This window comes from Saccostrea echinata, unplaced genomic scaffold (genome assembly GCF_033153115.1).
Source record: "Saccostrea echinata isolate AGI-Se365-2 ecotype Australia unplaced genomic scaffold, CSIRO_AGI_Sech_v1 ptg000054l, whole genome shotgun sequence".
In the NCBI taxonomy this organism is placed as follows: domain Eukaryota; kingdom Metazoa; phylum Mollusca; class Bivalvia; order Ostreida; family Ostreidae; genus Saccostrea; species Saccostrea echinata.
This window is the reverse complement of record NW_026889803.1, coordinates 13344059-13367673: the sequence shown is the minus strand read 5'-3', so window position 1 is coordinate 13367673 and position 23615 is coordinate 13344059. Positions and strand designations below refer to the sequence as shown.

General features: G+C 31.2%; 2 protein-coding genes and 1 long non-coding RNA gene across 4 annotated transcripts in view; 1 reads left to right on the top strand and 2 right to left on the bottom strand.

Moving 5' to 3' along the window:
* The window catches only part of LOC133206389 (E3 ubiquitin-protein ligase TRAF7-like), a 324928-nt gene extending 318957 nt beyond the window's left edge, over positions 1 to 5971 (bottom strand). Inside the window, exons 1-7 of one of the 2 annotated variants that reach the window (XM_061342337.1) lie at positions 5669 to 5971; positions 4403 to 4515; positions 3723 to 3869; positions 3464 to 3567; positions 3082 to 3203; positions 1607 to 1755; positions 880 to 900 (exon numbers count right to left, since the gene is read on the bottom strand). In XM_061342337.1, coding sequence (XP_061198321.1) covers positions 880 to 900; positions 1607 to 1755; positions 3082 to 3203; positions 3464 to 3567; positions 3723 to 3869; positions 4403 to 4515; positions 5669 to 5883 — 871 coding nt within the window. In that variant the 5' untranslated portion in view covers positions 5884 to 5971. The remainder of the gene's footprint in view (positions 1 to 879; positions 901 to 1606; positions 1756 to 3081; positions 3204 to 3463; positions 3568 to 3722; positions 3870 to 4402; positions 4516 to 5668) is intronic. The other variant, XM_061342338.1, reaches the window with a different exon arrangement.
* A 774-nt stretch (positions 5972 to 6745) lies between these two features.
* LOC133172516 (E3 ubiquitin-protein ligase RING2-A-like) lies at positions 6746 to 10256 on the bottom strand. The gene is made up of 4 exons (XM_061307416.1): positions 9820 to 10256; positions 8494 to 8813; positions 8284 to 8346; positions 6746 to 7775 (listed from the first exon to the last, which is right to left on the bottom strand). The coding sequence occupies exons 1-4, from the start codon at positions 10233 to 10235 to the stop codon at positions 7567 to 7569; spliced, it is 1008 nt and encodes a 335-aa protein (XP_061163400.1). The 5' UTR covers positions 10236 to 10256; the 3' UTR covers positions 6746 to 7566.
* Positions 10257 to 16825: 6569 nt separating this feature from the next.
* Positions 16826 to 20476, top strand: LOC133172185 (uncharacterized). Its single transcript, XR_009718912.1, has 3 exons — positions 16826 to 16919; positions 20097 to 20177; positions 20405 to 20476. It is a non-coding gene; the product is annotated as an uncharacterized LOC133172185 (long non-coding RNA).
* Positions 20477 to 23615: the final 3139 nt, after the last annotated feature.

Below are 23615 nucleotides of genomic sequence, written 5' to 3'. Positions count from 1 at the left end.
TCCTGCCTCATTGAAATGATCACTCCTGGAAAAATTTTATTGACCAAAAATAAGATTTTTTTTTTATTCAATCAATTCTTGGCCTGTTACCACATGTGCCATCCAATCACTTAATAAGTGTAGGATCTAAGCAAAACTGGGTTCCTGGTTGATACCCTTTACAAAGAGGCAGAAAATAATGTGTTCATTCCTTATCGAGATATTTATCATCAATTTTTAATTTAACTTTAATTTTGAAAAAAAAAAAATTCCCTCCCTCCCTCCCTCCTGGGTCTGAAACCTCCCAGGCAGCAATTCCAAACAAACATTTTTTTTAAGGATGGCCTTATATCATTTTCTTTGGAAAAGAAAGAGACAAACAAATTCATTATGTCGGAGTTTCCAAAGTTATTTTCAACTCAGTATCGTTAAATATAATTTTGCATGTGATAGCAAGCAAACCAATCAGATTTCTTTAATTACACAGTAAAAATAATATTCTCAAGTATATTTTTATTATTTTATATTATATACAGCAATAATCAACACTCATGACAATTTGTCTTGATTAAAGTTTATATATACTAAATGATTTTTTTCACAAAAATAAGGTGTCACAAAAATTTGTTGACCTACAGTAAATAGATCTAATTCAAATTCTGACATGTGATCCCTGGTGATTATGATCATATAACCATGAATGGTACAGGTATGGTTATTATTTACAAAATGTTGTCAAGTGTAAATATAATGAATATAGGAGAAATATTTTGAAAGCTTGAGTTCAAATTTACTAAAGTATCTTAAAAGGAAAACATGCTTTTTCATACATGTAGTTTTATCAATTAATGATGTTTTAAATAAGCACAGAAAAAGTTTGTGTGTACATGAATATATTACCACCATATCCTGAGAGTAGACCTTTAAATTGTTTACAGAGTACATGTTTATTAACAATTTTCACTTACTTTTTTAAGCTACCAATATCTAGATTGTTACAATGTGTTGAGTATTTCGCTAAAGTGTAATTCTGTGGTTAAATTAGTTTTACTAGCATTTAAGAAAGGCACATAATTGCATAATAAAGATACATTAGATATGTGCTTAAAAGCAAAACCTATATATAGTAAAATTTGTTTAATATGAACACGGATATAGCAAGTTGATGGATATAGTGAATTGGGGGGGGGGGGGGGGGAATCCCCGGCAAAATCCTTAACAATTCCATGTAAAATATTACAGTTATAACAAAGTATTATTAACTGAATGTATGAATTCATTATACAGATATAACAAATTACAGATATAGCAAGTAAATTCACAGGTCCCCAGGATTTCGCAATATCTCATTTTACTGTACATGTACATATTACATTGTACTACAATAAGTACAGTGATTTTTAACTCGATCAATAAAAGACATTTCCTGTTCTCCTTCAATTAGTGGAGATTATAAATTCAACAGACAGGGAAATTGTTAAGGAATCATTACCTTATTCAGATAAAAAAAAAAAAACTTATTTAACTATGATCTCACAATACTATGGCAGTTCTTGCTTTTGCAGAATGTAATTAGTTATATTTAGTTATGAAAAATGTTTAGTATAGAAAACTCAGCAAGCCTTACTTGAGAAGCTACTGGTACTGCTAGTTCTCTGTTTAATAGCCTCCGCAGAATTTCCTGGTGATGACATAGAGCGCCGATTTCGTGACGTCATTAATTGTTCCACTAAAGTCTGAAGGGCTTCATGCTTCTTGTTTAAATTCTGAAAATTGCTGCAAAAATAGATTTTAATAGCTCTCATTTGACGAATTCATTTTTTTTTTTAGCAATATATAATATATAAAACAAATCAATGTATCATTTACATATTAAATGGTACTGAATTTCATGAATTTTCTGCTTTTTAAGCATTCTGACACACAAACATATAAATTAGGGATGTCAAAATATTTGTTTTCCTTAGTCGATTATTCAGTTGCATTATTCGAACGATAGTCGAATATTCAGAACATTTTCTGAAAATAAAATTTTATTTTAAACTTCACTGGTACATGACATATTTTTAACTAAAAATTCCTTTTACATAAATCTATTTAAAAAGTAACCTCAAAATTAAAGCAAGGTATGGATAACATGATTATATGAAATAAATTTAGAAACCTAATTCTCCAAAATGTATAATTTCTCCATCCATCGAATTCATAAACCTGTCTATACAGTCAATTTTTGTTTTAGCAAGCATTATTTAAAAATTGCCAGCTGATATTTTTTTTTAATTTTAATTTTTTTTTTTAGCTTATTATGAAATAAATAAAAATCAGGTGCTCGTGATATTGTTAAACTGTTAGATACTGCTTGTTCAATTGATTGCCATGGCTATCAAAATGTCCTTAAAAGGTAAGCGGATTGTTTTAATACATGTAATTATCGAAGTGTCAAAACATGTCCTGGCTATGGTGTGTTCCTTGGATTTGAACAATCCTAAAATAACAAAATATAATTGGTACAGGGTATAAGATCAAGCCCAATTGATAGTTTTCCAAACAAAGTCCAGTAATTTGATGGGTAATTTATTACAAAAACAACACAGGCAGTATCTGACATATAATTCCCGTGGTAGTGAAGCACTTACAACTACTGTACTTTCTTTAAGTACATGGAAAGTCAATCGTTTTTTGTTGAGGAAAATTTTCAACTGTCTTTGAGGAAAGACGGTTTCTCAGTTTTAAGATGAGAATTCCATCTCGTTAAATCACTCTTCTATTGCATTTATTTAATAATAATAATATTCGAATGTCGTTTCATTATTCGATTGTCTGTCCATTCAACTGAATAGTCGAATAGTCGACTATTCGTTGACATCCCTAATATAAATACATTTATATGTAAGTTCTCAAATTCTCTGTTTTTTTTTTTTAGAACACAGGAAACATCGGTAATAATATGAGCTTTATATACCTTAAAGGAATTACACATGTAAAACAAATGTCAGCACTGTAAATTCTTACATACATAATTATATCTATTTACTACCTTATTTGCAGTCAATACATATACATTAGTTCATGTACTACACATAAATAGAATTGATTTTAAACCTTAAACATGTCTCCAAAGCAAATTCCAGTGAGTTCTTGTTTCCTTCTAACACCTCCACTCGTTTTGTCAGACTGTCAAGTTTGTCTCTCAAACATCTGTTCTTAGCCTCTAATGCTTTTGTCTGAAAAACATGAATAATACATTGTAAGTCATTTGTTTTTGAGGTTTACATTAAATTCCAAGAATTTCATAATTTGTATATCATATCTAGGATTCTTTTTCAATATTAAACTGGAAATAAAATTAACATCTTTCAAACTTTTTATATTCAATCATTTTTTTTTTTAAAGTTCCATCAAGTTTGGAAAGAAATATACATTTAGTAGTTTGAGCAAAATCTTTGCGATTAATCCTTTAAATCAATTATCAGCTGATGCCAACCTGGTCTTGAAAATCCCTCTGGCTGATGCTGTTGGGCAGTCCTCTGTACCCACATGTTCCTAGGTGGTCTCTAACTTCATCTTGTCTCCCATGAAATTCACATCCTATGATTTTCAAAAAAGGTTTACATGATATTTCATATCATTAAGTGTATTTGGCATTGTCATCTTAAGTAAGGATTTGAAAGTACATTATCTTAACTTACAAATGATCTCATCTTACAATTTTAAACTGGATGAAAACAGAATTTCCCACTAACCTTTATCTTTGTGATCACATTCAAAGTATGGACAGATCTGTAAGTGTTGCTCAAGTTCAGAGGACCTGAATGTGCCACAGTTCTGTACATCATTAGGGCAAGGTTTAGGAGAAAATTCACATTCATCCTCATGTTGATGTCGATTTCCTAGACATCCATAAATTACAGATAGTTTTTGACTGGCCTGAATTTAGCAAGAGTTATTTCCCATTGGTCGCCATGTTGGAGATATCCAAGCCCGAATTCCTTCATTATTCAACCAATTTAAACTTGTCATTCTGGGCAATTGGATAAAGATAACACAATTTTTCTTATGAATTTATGTTCACTCAAGCTTCCTTTAATTCATAATTTTAGTATTTAAAAGATTTTTGCTCTTACATTACTGCAATTCAAGTTTAAAGTTGGTTGCTCAAAGAGGCAAATTCGCTAGTTGGACCTCCAATATGGCGCCCAATGGGAAATAACTCTTGCTTAATTCAGGCCAGTCGAAAACTATCTATAGAATGCATAATGATTACAAACCTAATAAACACAATTACTTTAGAAAACAAATGTATACTTTGCAATTTCTTTATAGGGTAACACCATTACGATTGTAAATATACATGCAATATTTATTTCTTACTGTCTCTTAAAGTATTATATGAACATATATAATCCTACTTTTACAATATTACCAATAATTATCTGTTCGTGGCAGCCTGTTGGGTCCTGAACCCAAGTTCCATTTTGTTTTCTAATGCCATATTTACAGTAAATCAGGAGTTCATCAATCTGACCAACAACAAGTCTGTAAAATAAAAGGATCTATCATCAAAAAAATTAAATTTACATTAAGTCATCCAAAATCATTGTAACTTGTTGTAAGGCCAAATAAAAAAATATGCGTGGTTCCGGTTACACCTCCAAACAAATTAGGGTAGGTAGGTATTGTTTTTTTTTTTTTTTTTTAAATATAATAAAAGTCAAAGATATCATTGAATGTTCTTGAATTAACTATTGGTGATATTGGTGAGATAATACTATTGCTTTCTTTCAAGTGGTGACATTTCTAACTGACAAAACACTTGTACTGCGTGATGAAACGATGTTGTCAAAGAAGGCCACCATTGCTGAAACTAAAACTAATACCGGAGCCAATGAGGGAAATCAGGGAAAATTCTGGAAATTTGAAAATTGTCAAAAAAAAGTTTAGGGTCGGGGGTATAAAATAGGGATGGTCGGGTAACCGGAACCACACATATTATTTTATTTGGCTTAAAGATTGACATATACATTTTGGATGTACCATAGCCATCAATCCTAAAGAATTAAAAAAAGGAACTGATATCTTTTTCAATTACATGTATTTTACATTCAAAAATTAGCTTGACACACTCACTAAAATACTAGGAGTATGATAACTACAGTACATGTAGTTGTAAAACAAAAAGATTAAGAAGATCTCTCTTTAAGCAAGAATTTTCAATGAAATCATTGTTTTTCTTGAGGGAAAAAAAATCTGAACCTTTTTGAGGGGACATTTGCACTTGACCCTTTTTAATGATTCTTAATAGTTTTGTCTTGTGGGTATCCATTTGAAATCTACTAGTTATTAATTTTTTTAAGCATAAACAAACGTTAATGTTTTCAATCTATAGAAATCTAAAATAAATTACACAGTTAAAGATACTCCCTAAATATTTCCTACTGATATGCACATCTGGAATATTTGCCATTTACCTGCGGGAATTCCCGTATTAAATCGGTATTTCCCAAAAAATTCTAGTTTAAATTTAGTATCGATTTTTTCTTTATTTGATTTTCTAAACATTATTTGATATTTTAAGTATCAGGTATTATTGAAAGTTTTAAAACCAATACATGTATTTCTTCTGATTAATAGTAAATGAAATGTTTTATTAAAATTTATATATTATTAAATCAACACAATAAATTTTAACCTGTTTAAAATAAGCTGGCTTGCATCGCAGGGCTCATTGTCCACAGGGCACCTGGAACATCCACTCGCACACTTCTTGCAAAACGTGTGTCCACATTTTATGTTTATGACCGGATTTTTATACAGCTGTTCACATACTGGACACAGGAAATGAGGGGTCAGTTTGTTCACTAAAAGAATCGGCTCTGTGTCGTCGTCGAGTGACAGACCTGCCATATCACGTCGATTTAACAAATTATTGTGTCAAAAATACCTTACATTGTTGAATTCAGCTAACCACTCCTATTATTCATATATTATCGTGTATGAAATAAACCGGGAAGTCCGGAGTGACTTTGTTTACCAAAACCTCTTCTGTGATTGAAGACAAAATAAGTACTATGTGGATGTAAACACAAACTGGAAACGACGCAATTCCGGAAAAAACATCTCCACAGTTGAGATGCATATCCGTTTTTACATGGTATTTGCGTACATTTTGACATTTCCCATCAGCAGTGTACACATTCTGTTTTGGTCTCTCTCTCTCCCTTTTTTAAATCTAAGTGAATTTCGAATTATTTGACCTTAATTTTTTTTTAAGGCACAGTAGAACTAGAGAATTTTTTGGAATCCCTGGCAAAATTCTTAACAATTCCTTTCAAAATTGTACCATTATAATGAATTCTGATATAACACATTTATGAATATAGTGAATAGATTTTAAGTCCCGTAGATGTCAAAAATAATGAAATTTACATCTTTTATAACGCATTTTCAAAAATCTCAAAATTCAAAATACTGATTTGACATTATTTTTGGTAATTATTTATATTTAAAATTTAAATCATTAACTACAAGGTAAGTTTTGTATAAATTTCTCTGAAAATATTTGGTAGTAATACTTGAAGGAAAATATGTATATTGCAAATTCGTTGTATACTTTAACGACTATAAAGAATTATGAATATAACAATTAAATTCGCAGGTCCTTGCTATAACCGAGTTTTACTGTATTAACCTACAATCTTTTCCAAATACTTTTTCAAGTTTAAATATCACACCATAATCATTAAATAGCTCAATAACAACTAAAATGTAATTAGTTTGTGGATTTATTTTATATATGTACATTTAATTTTTACATTATGCAATATCTTTATTCACTGCATATATTACACACATGAATGTAAAACCAGTCATGCATGCAATACATGTGAACTACAATATTTGAGTGTTTTTAATGTTAAGTTGTACCTATGAATGTCATGGATTGGTCATGTACAGAGACAGTGTTACTCACTTATAATCAGAGATAAAACAATCTTTTACATATCTCATACACAACCTTACATTTTTTCATCAATCAAACAGTAACAAAATATGAAAAGAAAAAAAAAACAAAAAAGCATTGCGATGTTTAAACATGAGGCATCATGGAGTTGACAAAAGGGGGGAGATTCAATTATGAAAATCAAGGGATTGTAGCAAGTCAATTTTAAAGATATGTTTTTAATTAGATATTTACCTGGTCTGAGGGACAAGGATTTAAAAAAGATCTTTTCAACATCAGAATAAGACTTAATATGCCCTCCTAACTAAAAAGGTTCTTTAGATTAAGATTTAATAAGCACACTTAACTAAAAAGGTTCTTAGAGATGGGATGGCAAAAAAGTATATGAATTAATATACAATGACAAAATTTAAAGCATATATGTTTCACTACAAAAAATCTATAACTGCTAAGCCATTTATAACTATTATCAAACAAAATTCATGCAAACTATACAATTCAAATTTCCAACTGAGTAAGTTGCCTGCACATGACAAGAGAAAACTAAATGAATGCTTTATGGCAATATGCTAGAGAACAGTTAACACCGATTATGATGTACATGTAATGATTTTAGAAAAAAAGAGTTATTTTTCTGACTTTTCAACTTTTTCTGATTTCTTTGGTGAGTCTACTTTTTTTTGCACTGCATAAAACATTTCCAGCGGCTTGTTGATACGCCAGTATTTGTCATTGACCTGTTCCAAGGTCATAGCACCACTGAGAGCTGTGTAGTTTCCAGGGTTACTTGCAATGTAAATTGTGTATTTACTCTCTCCACCTGATGAACTTGTTCCTGTAAAAAAGAAGTAATTTTCTTTTCAATATGCAGTACCACTTTTACAAGTTGTTCTACTTTCAAGGGTACACAAACATTGCTTGTGAAATTCAATGCCTCCACATGAGGACATTCTTTAACTTTGACAATATGAATCCTTGACCTGAATCTAATCTAAAACCCTGACCTTCATCTTGCAAAACCATTCTGAGGATCAACAAGTTTTGAAGAAGAAAAAAATCAACCCACATGTACACTTATGTAACATGACTGTATAATTAAAGATTCTAGAGAACTGTAATTTCAACCCAGATAGGTAGTATTATTTATTATAAAGTATAAATGACTACACTGGATACCAAATATTTGGACTTTTGTGAAACAAGTAAATGTAAATAATTGAACTTAATTCAAAACTGTTTAAACACGTCATTATAATTTTTATTATTACTTTTCCATACTTATGGCTATAAAGCTTCTTATACATGATCATAATATAAGTTTAAGTGAACCTTCACTCTATTACCTGCATCAACTACTTTGGATTCCAACGAGAGTCTTATTGCCAGGTACTTTGATAAATGGTCCACTGAAAAAATAAAATTCTATAAATAATCCTACATGATTACTAAATTACTGTCATCACTCATTGAAGCACATTTGAAGAGCATTAAATCATAATTTATAGTGAATGTATCGACTATGCAATCATTTCAGTCACAGAAAAAAAAATTACCAGTTGCATTAGCTGTTGTTTTTATATAACGAATTTGAGAATCGTCAGGCGATTCATTTTCCAAAGGTAATGGTCTGAATATTAATTCTATATCTCCCACTGGTTGAGGTAACTCTGGGAGGGGGGTGGGTTCTGTTGCTGCCTCTGCGAGGGAGTTTTCAGCACTAGAGTCGTCGGACAATGTCTTTGGTCTCTTTAGAGGTGTGTTTTCACTGGAAGCATTACTTGCAGTTTCCAAGCGGGACAAATCTGGCTCTGTGGCATGTTTTCTAACCCTTTGTGGTCTGCTTAAAGCTTGGACTCTCAATCCTTCTTCAATGCTAAAATAGTATGAAATAACATAATGTGACTCCAACAATTTATTTGTGACAAGGTGGTATGAAGCTGTTGATTTAAAACCAGGTAAATATATATAATACATATTTCAAATAGAGCCTAAAGATTTTTATTGAAGCAATTCTTTTTACACAGTAATTAATTGTTAGTTACGATACAATATAAGTGGAATTTTTAGTAAGATGCAAATTTAGCAATTTTATGATACATAGAAAGATAAGGATAACTTCCGATGTGGAATGAATGAACCTGCTAAAAATACCAAAATTGAATCCTCGCTAAAATTTCTGCTTATGCGGTATCAATTGCTTGCACTATAGATAATTTAATAAAGACATTAATTATCCTGACATCTCTGTGTGATCAATCACTATTATTCTATTTGTGATTTCCTATATAAAGTTTTAAGGGTAAAATAACTATTTTTTATAGTCTTAAAATTTTTATATATAGCAAAGCCATACCCCGGGATACAGTTTGTGCTGTCCATCCCTTTGCAAATTTTCAATCATTCAATTTTGCCACCAATTTTGATTTCTTACAATATGATTGGTTGGCATCTTTTCCTACACTGAAAAGTTCCACAAAGCATTACCCTGGGTATAAATTTGTGTTATCCAACCCTTAAAAATTATAATACACATCAGTATAATAAAGCGCTAATTAGCGCTTATCCACTGTTGGAGCTATCCCACTCGATCACAGCCAGTGGATAAGTGTATACTATAATGTAAATTCATTATTAAGTTAAAGATCAAAACTATCACCAAATTCTGATAAAAGATGAGTTACAAAGATTACTTTAGGGACTGAGAGAGGAAATCTTGAATTTAAATACTCTGCACATTATAATTTATATATTCAGTATAAGTACATCCTGGGTCTTATACCACGGTATTTACATTTCACAGTATCACATCAGCATTTACTAAATTTAACAATGACTCATTGCAGTTGTAACCGTAATGCACTGCTTTCCTGGTTGTATACCTGCTAGTAAGAGCCGTTGCACTATGTTGTTTGTTTAGTTTGGCAAGAACTCGGGCCTGATGGGCCTCATACTCGTCTCTGCTGGGATAAATCTTAGAAATCAAAGCGTCAAAGTTAGGATCAGGTCTAAGAGACCTCTTAGACACAAGTTTTTTGCGACATGTTGGGCATTCTTTGTTGCCACTGCGAAGTGCAGTTATTATGCAGTCCTGACAAAAGCGGTGTAAACACTCCTTTGTGGTCATAGTATTTTTTAACATATCTAGACATATTGGGCACATTAATTCACTATGCAAACTTCTGGGTGACACTGCTATCTCGGTATTGTCTGTTATTGCTTCTTGGGGTGTCCTGTGCAGTTCGTACAAACTTAATTCCCATGTTTTATTTGGTGCATTTACCACCTCGTTCGCCATTTTTCATCGATTGATTACACCGGATGTAGATATGGAAGATCTAAACCAGTAACGAAACGAAATATTGTACGGAAACACAGAGGGGTAGGCTCATGATTGTATCATGTTCGTATTGTACACTATACAAAAATATAATACGTTAAATTCTATAGATCTATGTGTGGAATGTGTGTATCCAAACAAAACATAAAAAAGAAAACACTGATGCCCCGTATGGTTACTTATAGCGAAGGTTAAACTTTCTCCAATGCAAATCAATATGTTGGTACACAAAGTAAGGTCTTGTCCCGAGGAATATACCTATGGAATATGAAAGCCATAGCAGCAGCCATTGAAAAGAAATGGAAAAGGTTAAAGTTTTTCAAAAGTAAGTCAAACATCAAGGTCAAGGTCAAACCGTCAAAATTAATTGTGCCCAAAGAAAGACCTTCTCACAAGAAATACACATGTCGAATATGAAAGCCCTAGCACCAACCGTTCAAAAGGTATGGCTAAGGTTAAAGTTTTTCAAAAGTAAGTCAAACATCAAGGTCAAGGTCAAATCGTTAAAATTAATTGTGCCCAAAGAAAGACCTTCTCACAAGAAATACACCTGTCAAATATGAAAGCCCTAGCACCAACCGTTCAAGAGATATGGCTAAGGTTAAAGTTTTCCAAAAGTAGGCCAAACTCCAAGGTCAAGGTCAGAGGGTCATAGTTCTTGGTATCCAAAGGAAGGTCTTGTCACAAGGATTATATATGTGAAGTATGAAAACCCTAGCGCCAACCGTTCAAAAGTTATGGCCAAGGTTAAAGTTTTACAAAAGTAGGTCAAACTCCAAGGTCAAAGGGTCAAAGTTGTTGATATCCAAAGAAAGGTCTTGTCACAAGGATTACATAGTTGAAGGATGAAAGCCCTAGCATCAATTGTTTAAAAGTTATGGCCATGGTTAAAGTTTTTTAAAAAAGTAGGTCAAACTCCAAGGTCAGAGAGTCAAAGTTGTTGGTATCCAAAGGAAGGTCTTGTCACGGGGATTACATATGTGAAGCATGAAAGTCCTAGCACCAACCGTTCAAAAGCTATTGCCAAGGTTAAAGTTCGGTAAAATTTTGCAAAACCGGGTCAAACTCCAAGGTCAAGGTCAAAAGGTAAAAAATTATCATATTTGGGGACTAGAGATTTTGACTTCATGATTTTAAGGTATTCAATGTATAATGAAAGGCTATTGAACAATTTTGAATCATTTTAAACTAGATATAAACATGTAATGCCAGAAACAATGAAAGTGAAATGAACCAAATTCACATGACTTTTAACATATAAGAAGCCGGCCATTTTGCATCTTAAATGTTTTTGAAGAGTTATCTGCCCTTGATGAAAAGAAGAAAATTTTAATTTTGTCAAAATATCTGTGGTAAATGTTTAATTTTATTACTGATTTTAATAAAGAGAGAGTTTATGCATATTTTCACTAAGAGATTTGTATGAAATTCAAATTACTTTTTTACAGTATCTTAATAATTCCTGTGCTGCCCATAGACTTCAATGTAAAATTCAAGGTGCTATTAATTGGACAACTATCAAAATTTTGTAAATTCCTTTGGTGGAGTATTTTTATTTGATAAGACCTTCAAAATGCTACCATGATTAAAAATATCGGAACATTCATTTATTAGATACAAAATATGGTCGTTATACATTGAATACCTTAAGGATCATTTTCAATGATCATTGTATCACATTTTGCTTAGGATCATATGAAATAGAAAAAAAAAATATGAGAATTCAATAGGGCAAAATTGACCTCATAATAAGTTTTGTTTAGTTTCTTTATTCCCCCGTATCGAAGATTCGGGGTATATAGTTTTTGCCCTGTCCGTCCGTTTGTTTGTCTGTTTGTCTGTAAAAACTTTAACATTGCCCATAACTTTTGATTGGCTGGAGCTATGGCTTTCATATTTCACAAGTGCATTCCTTGTGACAAGACCTTTCTTTGGGTACCATTATATTTTATCTTTTGACTTTGACCTTGGAGTTTGACCTACTTTTGAAAAACTTTAACATTGTCCATAACTTTTGAACGGTTGGTGATAGGGCTTTCATACTTCACATATGTAATCCTTGTGACAAGACCTTCCTTTGGAGACAAACAACTTTGACCCTTTACCTTGACCTTGGTGTTTGACCTACTTTTGGAAAACTTTAACCTTGGACATAACTTTTGAACAGTTGGTGCTAAGGCTTTCATATTTAACATGTCTATTTCTTATAACAAGACCTTTCTTTGGATACCAACAATTGTAATCCATTGATCTTGGAGTTTGACCTACTTTTGAAAAACTTAACCTTGGCCATAACTTTTGAACGATCGGTGCTACGGCTTTCATATTTCACATGTCGGCTTGGCCAAGATCAGGTGCCCATGTTGGTTGCAGATTAACAAAAAAATGAAGTCAAACGAAATGTATTACAAATTTGTTCTATGTAACACTACATCCTTTTGGCAGATTGTCTGAAATTTCTGTCCATTTCTGTCAAGCGGTTAAAAAGATTTCACTCTTAATATAGCAGAGACCCAAATGGGCTACGGACTATACATATTCAGGCATAACATTTATCTTTATCATATTCAACTAAACAAAAAAAGTATAATTCAAATACAAACTCTTCACAAAACATTGTCTGAGCAAGAAAAATCACATAACTCATTTCCATTAAAATGTTACAGTGTATAAAGGACATGGGTAAATTTGTTAATCTTTGGGAGTCTTTCTACTCTTATTATTTGGACATCTGAAGTAAAAATACATTAAAGTACTTTCATTTTTTCTAAAGATATCGTATGTGGGGATGAAAATTTCAAACTTATTTGGTAATATTCAGAGAAAAACTGTGTCAAACATTTTTTGATTGACTATTTTGAGACCCCGGGCTACGGACTATACATATAGTATTTTTCATTTATCGAGAGACCATAGAAAAATACCTGTTTGTATCAGTAAATATTTGTTAAAATTGTCATCATGGAGTTTACACGTGTCTAATAAATCATTTCATTTGGATATTAAATCAATTTATACAAAAATCCTGTGAAATTTAACAAAATAAAACGAAAAACTTCAAATAAATTCACAATACGAGTAAAATATAAATTGTCAGAACAAAATAATACATGTCAGAATTACATGTAATTGGTGTTTTGATAACAAAATATAGTTCAAGACCATCTGGAGACCAAGAATGGGCTTTAATTTAGCATCTGTGATGGCTGGATTTCATGTGAGCACTGGGGCTACGGACTATACCGTTAAACATCTCTATTGTGGACAATCAACTTAAAGAAAATATAATTGAATAATTAAATTTTGGGCATTTTTTTTATTATTTTGCATTCTATAAAAGTTCACGCTCCTGAGTTTGAGTATTCAAAATACCATATTTAAAAATCAATTGTCTAATGTATTGTGTACTTTCAACGCCAAATGAAATTCCAGTTCAACTAATTAATGCATTATTGGGGTTCAAACTATAAAACTATAATGAATAAAAGCAAAAGGAGCTGTATTTAAATCAAGGCATGATTTTTTTTTTTGGGGGGGGGGGGGGGTTACAGACTATATTGCTTCATATTTTTTTTAATTTTAATGTAATACATGGAGCTCAAGGTGTTCATTCAAAAGATATATTGGTATATAATATCTTATGATCATATGGTGTAATTCATAAAAAAGTTACAAAATATGATTTGAAGTAAAAACATGATAAGTACAATATTTATCCATCAAGAATCAATGCTTTTTTTTTTAAATTAACAATTCAGTGACAAGTAGATTGAGTGGCAAAATTATAAGAGTGAAGGTCTCACTTTGTACTAAATTGCAAAGTAAGGAGTTGATCCTTATGTTTTGGGATCAAATCCCACTGTGGGATGTTAAGACTGGTTGATGAGAAGTAATAAACCATTCAAGCCCAATTTTGCAGTAGATGCAGGCAGGAAAAAAAATCTTGCTAATACAGAAGTACGGCTATATGGTCTGTAAATTTGCTAAATTTATTTGTAGAGTCCGTAGCCCTTTTGTAAGTAGGATTTTTGTGGCCAAATATCCTTTTAAAAATATTACAATGCAAATTATTCTAAATGGATTGACAGTATGTATCACAAGAAGGGAAACTTGTTCATGTATATTTAGAAATATGTTGTGACCACAAACATAACAAGACAGACTACAGAAGCAAGCCTTCAGTTGAAAAATATTAATTTTCAGACATCTCATCTTTAATTACAGTGGTATTTGTATTTAAAAACATTGCATTTGTTTGAATAAAGATATTATTGTATTGTAGTTATTGTATCAATAATGTATATGACTTTTTCTGGAAGCTTTTATATTAGGGCTACGGACTATACAGGGCTACGGACACCAATTATTCTTTAATAACTTCTTTTGATGTTAGCGCAAAAGCTATTCATTACTGTTTTTTTATTTGACTGGTAACTGTGAAAATATCAAACAAGAGCATGATTAATTATACATTCTTTTGTTGAACACAAACTATAATGAAATATGGGGCTACGGACTATACAAAAACTTTGACCAGTATGGGAAAAAAATTACAAAATGTGCACACATTTTACCATATAACCACCATATTTTTCTCATAGTACTTTTTTCTTAAGTAAGATAAACAAAATTTAAACACATTATATTTGCTCTATTTTGCTAAAAATTATGCATTTATTCCAACATTGATAAATCTTAAATTATATAACAAAGGTATATCTGAACACATTTATTCATAATTTCCACAATTTTTATCCTTTTTCTTTTCTGTAAAAAATAAACTAAACCAGAGTGATTTTTCTATAAGTAAGTATATTTATTTTTAAATGTTTCATTCAAAATAATTTTAATTAAGCATTTTTTAAAATGTAAAAAATCAAGTGCAACAGCATAACGCTTCAAAAATTATGAATCTGTGACTTTATTCTGTTGTTTTTTCAAAGACGCAGATACTATATATATGATATTATATACCAATGGAAAGCTCTCATTCTGCTCTTTGCAGATTTAGATTAGATGTAACTATAAAGAGTTACATCTATATAACAGCATTTAGTTGGAAATGGGCACCTGATCTTGGCCAAGCCGATGTGTATTCCTTGTGAGAAGGCCTTTCCTTGGGCACCATTAATTTTGACCTTGGCCTTGATGTTTGACTTACTTTTGAAAAACTTTGACCTTTTCCATATCTATTCAATGGTTGCTTCTAGGGTTTTCATATTTCACAGGTATATTCCTCGAAACAAGACCTTACTTTGGATACCAACATATTTAATTTGCATTTGAGAAAGTTTAACCTTTGCAATAAGTTGCCATACGGGGGCATCAGTGTTTCACAAACACATCTTGTTTTTATAAAAGTGGTCAATTGATGTGGTCAGCTAGAAATTAAAACTCGGATTAAAGCTTGAAAACAACCATTTCATGTATAATATTGTGTTCAGCTTGAAGTACAAAACGTCAAAATCAGGGGAAATATAAAATATAACGCAGATTTTTTTTTTCATTTGAAAATGAGTAGGAAAATTCGCATTTCCATGTTGCACGACATATCAAAATTAAACTGATCCCAACCAGAACTACATGTATATGCTTTCATCATAAGACAGTCATACCCGCACGTCGAAGTGTTTGCTATTAAATGTAGGCTAGCTCCCTTGGTAGCGAAGAAGCCACAGAATTTATTCTATAATTTACATAAAATATGTATACAAGTAACAAATTGAGCATAAAATGCACAAGTGAGCATTTGATCATGGGTCTCTTATCTTAGTATTTCAAATAATAAATTCATTACCAGTCTGAATATAAAGATTATGATGAATTAATTCTGATTTTAAAAGAGGTAGTTTCAAATTTTTTTGTAAAGAAAAAAAAAAAAAGAAAAAGAGAAACAAATCGGCCCAAATTGGAACTTTTAAAACGTCATTTTCGACCCCCGTTTGGTCCCAAGGGGGGAAATGAAAATTCCGAAACCTTATTGCACATCTGCACGTCATCCCAGGCATCTTGTAAAAAAAATGAAATGGCTACTGCAAAAATGTATGAAGAGTTCTGGAAACCAGGTTTTTGTAAAATGAAAAACGTTTTTTGACCCTCCCTCATTTGGCCCCCCAGGGTAAAAAAGAAGATTCCAAAACCTAGCTTATTGCACATCAACCAGGTTTTGTAAAATTAAAAACGTTTTCGATCCCCATTTGATCCCTAAGATGTGAATGGAAATTCCAAAACTTTATTGCACATCTCAAGACACCCCCTCCCCTCCAAAATCATTTTGCAAAAGATGAAATGACTACTGCGTAAAATTATGAAGAGTTCTGGGAAACAGAATTTTGTAAAATGAAAAACTTTTTTTTACTGTCCTACAGTCATGCATCTGTTAAAAATTAAATTACTATTCAGCAACTCATCTATTTTATCTCAGTTACGTAATATAGGATCATGTCCAAATAACAAATATTAATCAAAATAGAAGCCCCCGGAAAATAAGCACATTACCTATAAAATAACGGCTTTGGATGTTACTGTATCAGTATAGCAAGTGCCTGGAAAGGATGAGGCAGCTGAAACTTTTGTCCATTATCCTGGTTTTTGGACTTTTGTTTGCGACTTGTTCTGAAGGACAAGGCATATATCCTGGAAGTAAGTGTTTCTCTAAATATTTTGAAAAATTGGTACTTTTTAATCTAATGATTTCTTATTATCAAAACATTTTTGTTTTTGCAAAATGAACACTTGGAAATATATCATGTAAATTTTGAATTTACTAGGTTGAGGTAAATGCAAAATTTACAACCTGATAACTAGTTAAATATCAATAATGCGATTATTCTGACTATTGCATATCTAAATTTTATTGTGTGTGTGAGGGTGTGTGTATGTATATAGCTACATGTATGCAAGTATGACATTATGTATTTGCATGAAAATTCATCAGAAATTTCTCTTTGCGGTTTTAATCCTATTGTATAATCGTAATCATGTAGACATGGAAGGAATATCGAAAGCAAAACCATACACTTTCTGAAAGTTTTAACTGAGAAGATTAAATACTCTACTATAATCTCTACAGATTATTACTTAAGTTTACTTCTGATAATGTTTGCCATCATCTCTACGGATCATTTATCTTACTTTTGATAATGTTTGACATCATCTGTACAGATTGTATACTTTACTTTTGATGTTTGCCATCATCTCTACAGATTATTTACTTTACTTTGATAATGTTTGCCTTCTTCCCTACAGATTGTATACTTTACTTTTGATAATGTTTGCCATCTTTCCTACAGATTATTTACTTTGATAGTGTGCCATCATCCCTATATTTTTTTTCTATACTTTTGATGGTATCTGTCATCATCTTCCCTACAGATAATTTACTTTTGATAGTATCTACCATCATCCGTACAGATTACTAGTATATTTACTTTACTTTTGATAGTATCTGCCATCGTCCCTACAGATTATACATGTATACTTTACTTTTATTAGTATCTGCCATCATCCCTACAGATTATACATGTATATTTTACTTTTGATAGTATCTGCCATCATCCCTACAGATTATACATGTATACTTTACTTTTGATAGTATCTGCCATCATCCCTACAGATTATACATGTATACTTTACTTTTGATAGTATCTGTCACCATCCTTACAAATTACTAGTATATTTACTTTACTTTTGATAGTATCTGTCACCATCCCTACAGATTATACATGTATACTTTACACTTGATAGTATCTGCCATCATCCTTACAGATTATTTACTTTACTTTTCATAGTATCTGCCACCATCCTTACAGATTATTTACTTTACTTTTCATAGTATCTGCCATCATCCTTACAGATTATTTACTTTACTTTTCATAGTATCTGCCATCATCCTTATAGATTACTAGTAGATTTACTTTACTTTTGATAGAATCTACCACCATTCCTACACATTATACATGTATACTTTACTTTTGATAGTATTTGACATCATCCTACAGATTATACATGTATACTTTACTTTTGATAGCATCTGCCACCATCCTTACAGATTACTTGAAGATTTATTTTACTTTTGATAGTATCTGCCATCTTCCCTACAGATAATTTACTTTTGATAGTATCTGCCATCGTCCCTACAGATTATACATGTATACTTTACTTTTGATAGTATCTGCCATCGTCCCTACAGATTATACATGTATACTTTACTTTTGATAGTATCTGCCATCATCCCTACAGATTATACATGTATATTTTACTTTTGATAGTATCTGCCTTCATCCCTACAGATTATACATGTATACTTTACTTTTGATAGTATCTGCCATCGTCCCTACAGATTATACACGTATACTTTACTTTTGATAGTATCTGCCACCATCCCTACAGATTATACATGTATACTTTACTTTTGATAGTATCTGCCATCGTCCCTACAGATTATACATGAATACTTTACTTTGATAATATCTGCCACCATCCTTACAAATTACTAGTATATTTACTTTACTTTTGATAGTATCTGCCATCATCCCTACAGATTATACATGTATACGAGGGGTTATCAAAAAGTTCGTGGACTGAGTCGACAAAATTAGTACTATGTAGTCTGTGCTTTCAAAATTTATAAGGAACATAAAACAACAAAAAATAAAGAAATTTAGAAAATTTTAGCTTGATACCTTCATTATTTGCCAAATTATTATAAAATGAAAACGACATTATATGATCACCCGGCGCTGTCTCCGTTTAGTTTCATGGCGTCCGACAACGTCGTTGTTATTCAATGTCCGATTCTTCTACCTCATACACTTACCTTGATGAGATTCCTGGAGTTGAGTAAGGACTTAAACCCGTCCTGTTTATATGACTTTACAATGTCATGAACAGCTGCTTTCATAGCATATAATATTGCAAATGGATTTATACATAAGGAGAGATCCTCGCTTGATTATGCCAGCATATTTTGCTTTTTGAAGTTCATAATTTATCACACATGATCAACTTCATTTTTTGACGTGATTGACTTTTCACACATTGACTACAAATCGACATTAACTGTGCATCCCTTTTCTCGCTGAATACATTTTGGCATTAAAAAACAAGTACATGTACTCTAGATGCATTTTATTTCTCTGTAGCCAGTTTAAAGATTTCATAGGCCTATACCAGTTTTTTTAGGGACAAAACTTTGTAGAATGTTGGAAAAAGAAACCCCTCTCCCTTTTTGACGTCATTTTCAAGCCCTTAATTGTTTGGACACTCGAAACAAAATTTACGATAAAATTTCATAGAACTTACAGAATGAGGTAAAAAAATGCATATTTTACGGAACAATAGTGTCCCATCACACACTTGAATTAACGGGATTTTTGGATGTCAAATGTTCATAACAAAATAGTTTTTCTCAGTAACACTCAGGTCGAAAAAACGTCATATTCGAGGTTGCGCCGCCTGGACATACCATTGCTTACAAAAACATTACTAATTTATTAAAAAAATAAAATTTATGATTTATGGTTTATTCTTTAGATAGAAAAGATGATGCTAACTAAATATTTTAAAATTCATTCATGTACCTAAAGCAGTTTTAATTTTATGGCGCTAGTCCACGAACTTTTTGATACCCCCTCGTACTTTACTTTTGATAGTATCTGCCATCGTCCCTACAGATTATACATGAATACTTTACTTTGATAATATCTGCCACCATCCTTACAAATTACTAGTATATTTACTTTACTTTTGATAGTATCTGCCATCATCCCTACAGACTGTATACTTTACTTTTGATAATGTTTGCCATCATCCTTACAGATTGTCCACCAGTATGTAGGAATTATTGTCCGTTTGGCAGAGTGTATGTCGATGGATGTCCAACTTGCACATGTATAATACGTAAGTTTATCTACATAACTACCTTGATCTGATGATTAATCTTTTTCTTCCAATTCCTCTCTCTAATCCAAGTCGGTCTCATTTCAAATATTAAAAATATCTTTTCCGCGTTAGTTACATGTAGGTAAGTCTATTCTGAACAAAATAATATATGTACCTGTATTAAGTTATCATGGTCAATTAAAAATTCTTTCCAACATTGTGATTTTTTTTTCTTTTTATTCCAGCCGGAAATAATGACCTACCAGATTGGATACGATAGAACTTTGTACTGAAAGCAAATAAAGAATATCATGCTCCTCGTTTTTTTTGTTTAGGGAAAAAAATACAAGGAAAGCAAAGGCATTTCATGTCAAGATAACAGGCATATATCCTAAACGCTCATCTGACTCAACCCCCCCCCTCTCTCTCTCTCGTGTGTGTGTGAGGGAGGTTGTGTGTGCATGTGTGTGTATGTGTTGTTGCCTCCATAAAATCATTTCTGATCCATCATCCAGCATTTCTTATACTGTTCAGAAATAAGCAACACGTACTGATTCCCAAAATCTGTACACTCAAAAACAATAATTTAAATTGTGTAAACCCAAAATTAAGGTGTTCTGTGAAAAGAAAATCAGATTGACGCACGTTCATGATACATCTTAACAAGCCTAAATTTAGAGAAAAAAGTGTATTTCCAACAAGATCTGAAATGAGATTATGTCAAAGCAAAATTTGACTGGTAACTTTAATTATACCACCCGCAAACAAAGGGATGTATATATAAGAATCACCTCGTCCGTCTGTCCGTGCAATTTTGTCCGGGCTATAACTTTGTAATGGAGAATCAATGGAAGCTCTTACTTGGAACAGAGATTGTTTATGATCCGAGGGTGTGTCAGGACCTTAATTCAAGGTCATTCAGGCAAGTTCAAGGTCACTGGCAGAAAAAGTATAAAATTATTAATGTTCGGACTAATTCTCTGTAACAGAAAATAATTGGAAGCTCTCACTTGGTACAGAGATTGTTCATGGCTAGAGGTTCAAATGTCATGACCTAACCCAAGAACATTTTGGCAAGTTCAAGGTCACTGGTATCTTCACAATGTCAGGGTTTTGTGATATCGTTCCTCTGCACAAAATATTGACAAACGTACGGAAGCGTATTTGGGCCGCAGCAGTATCTTTTTTTTAATTTGTTTAAACAAATTATCAATTTGTTATAACAAATTAACAATTTGTTAAAACAAATTAGTAATTTGTTTTAACAAATTACTATTTTGTTAGAACAAATTAGTAATTTGTTAGAACAAATTAGTAATTTGTTATAACAAATTATCAATTTGTTATAACAAATTATCAATTTGTTATAACAAATTATCAATTTGATATAACAGATTAGTAATTCGTTATAACAGATTAGTAATTCGTTATAACAAATCACTAATTTGTTATAACAAATTACTAATTTGTTATAACAAATTACTAATTTGTTATAACAAATTAATAATTTGATATAACAAATTAGTAATTTGTTTTAACAGATTAATAATTTGTTATAACAAATTATCAATTTGATATAACAAATTGTCAATTTGTTATAGCAAATTAATAATTTGATATAACAGATTAGTAATTTATTATAACAAATTACTAATTTCTTATAACAAATTAATTATTTGATATAACAAATTAATAATTTGATATAACAGATTAGTAGTTTATTATAACAAATTATTAATTTGTTATAACAGATTAGTAATTTGTTATAACAAATTAGTAATTTGTTTTAACAAATTACTATTTTTGATAAAGTGAAGGTGTATACAGATCTATGGAAGCCAGTTCAGATCAGAAATCTTATCATAAGTTAGATTTTTGAAAACAATAAAAATATAAGCTCTGCAGCTACAGTTTTTGGCTAATATGTTAAACTGGATTTACATCTTTTAGCACTTAGAGTTTTCACTGTCAAACATTATTGTTATAAAGATACAATGTATCAAATTCTTTGGTTCCTAATTGCTTATTCTTAGGAGCTCTAATTGAATTTTGTCCTTCCGTACCCCCCTCCCCCCCCCTCGATTCATTATATACATGTACCAAATGATCTACTTTACCTACTGCTTTTCAATTTTTAAATGTACCATTAATTTTATGCATGTATGTACTTAGACAAATGGAGAGAGTATTATAGGCATTTATGCCTACTGTTCAATCCAGTTTATGTATAATGAATAAAATATATTTTAAAATAAACCACCGTTCCTAATGCAAAAAACCTGAATCTGCTCCTCTCGTGAACCTCTTTGGCCCCAATTTACGCTGGGGGCAATAAAGGCAACATGGACAAAAATGAATTTGTAGATAAATTATCACAGAAAAAATGATAAACACTCTGTAATAACCTTCTCTGAAAACGAAAATAAACAGTATTCTTGAGTGGGTAGTACTTGCTAAAATTTGAAATCAGATACCTTGTGTTATTTTTTTCATGTATGTATGTATTTTTTATAATCAAAATACGTGCCTTTTAGAAAAAGCCGTTAAAGTCCCACTAAAGCCTTCATAACTTATTATTGGCTGAAAACTTTGACAGTTATTTCTTCAAATACATTTGTAATTTGTATCCTGGTTGCCTCATATTGGACTACTCATATATTATACAAGAAATCGTTAAGCAATATAATTTGTTATGACAATACACACAAAATATTACACGTGTAAAGAAGAAAAATTAGGTCATCTCCCCTTTTGACCCCTTTGTTGACTTTGGAAAAAAGTGTTAATTTGAATGGACGACGTTTTAATCATATTTAATTGGTTGGAACTTCGATTTTTTCTCAGTATGAAGGATCCAACGTTCTATATTTCCTCTACATAATCTCTGGGATGCAGCTATTCTTTTAATTGTCTACCAGAGACATTTATTCCAAGAAACATACTCAAAGAAGAACCAAAAGAAGCAACAACAACAAAACAAAACCAAACCAAATTTAAAAAAAAAACTGCAATTTCGGTAAGAATAAAACCAAAAATAAAGTGCTTTAATCTAAGTTGCTGATTGATCTAAATCCATATTAATATATTGAGCAAAAGCTCTCCAAAGCTTATGCTTTACGTTTACATAAAACCGAATTAAAATAAGATTTCTGATCTGATCTGGCTTCCGTAGATCTGTATACACCTTCATATTTTGTCAAAAATAGTAATTTGTTAAATCAAAATACTAATTTGTTATAACAAATTACTAATTTGTTATATCAAATTAATAATTTGTTATATCAAATTGATTATTTGTTATATCAAATTATTAATTTGTTATAACAAATTACTAATATGTTATAACAAATTAGTAATCTGTTATAACAAATTAGTAAATTGTTTTAACAAATTGATAATTTGTTATAACAAATTGATAATTTGTTATAACAAATTGATAAATTGTTAAAACAAATT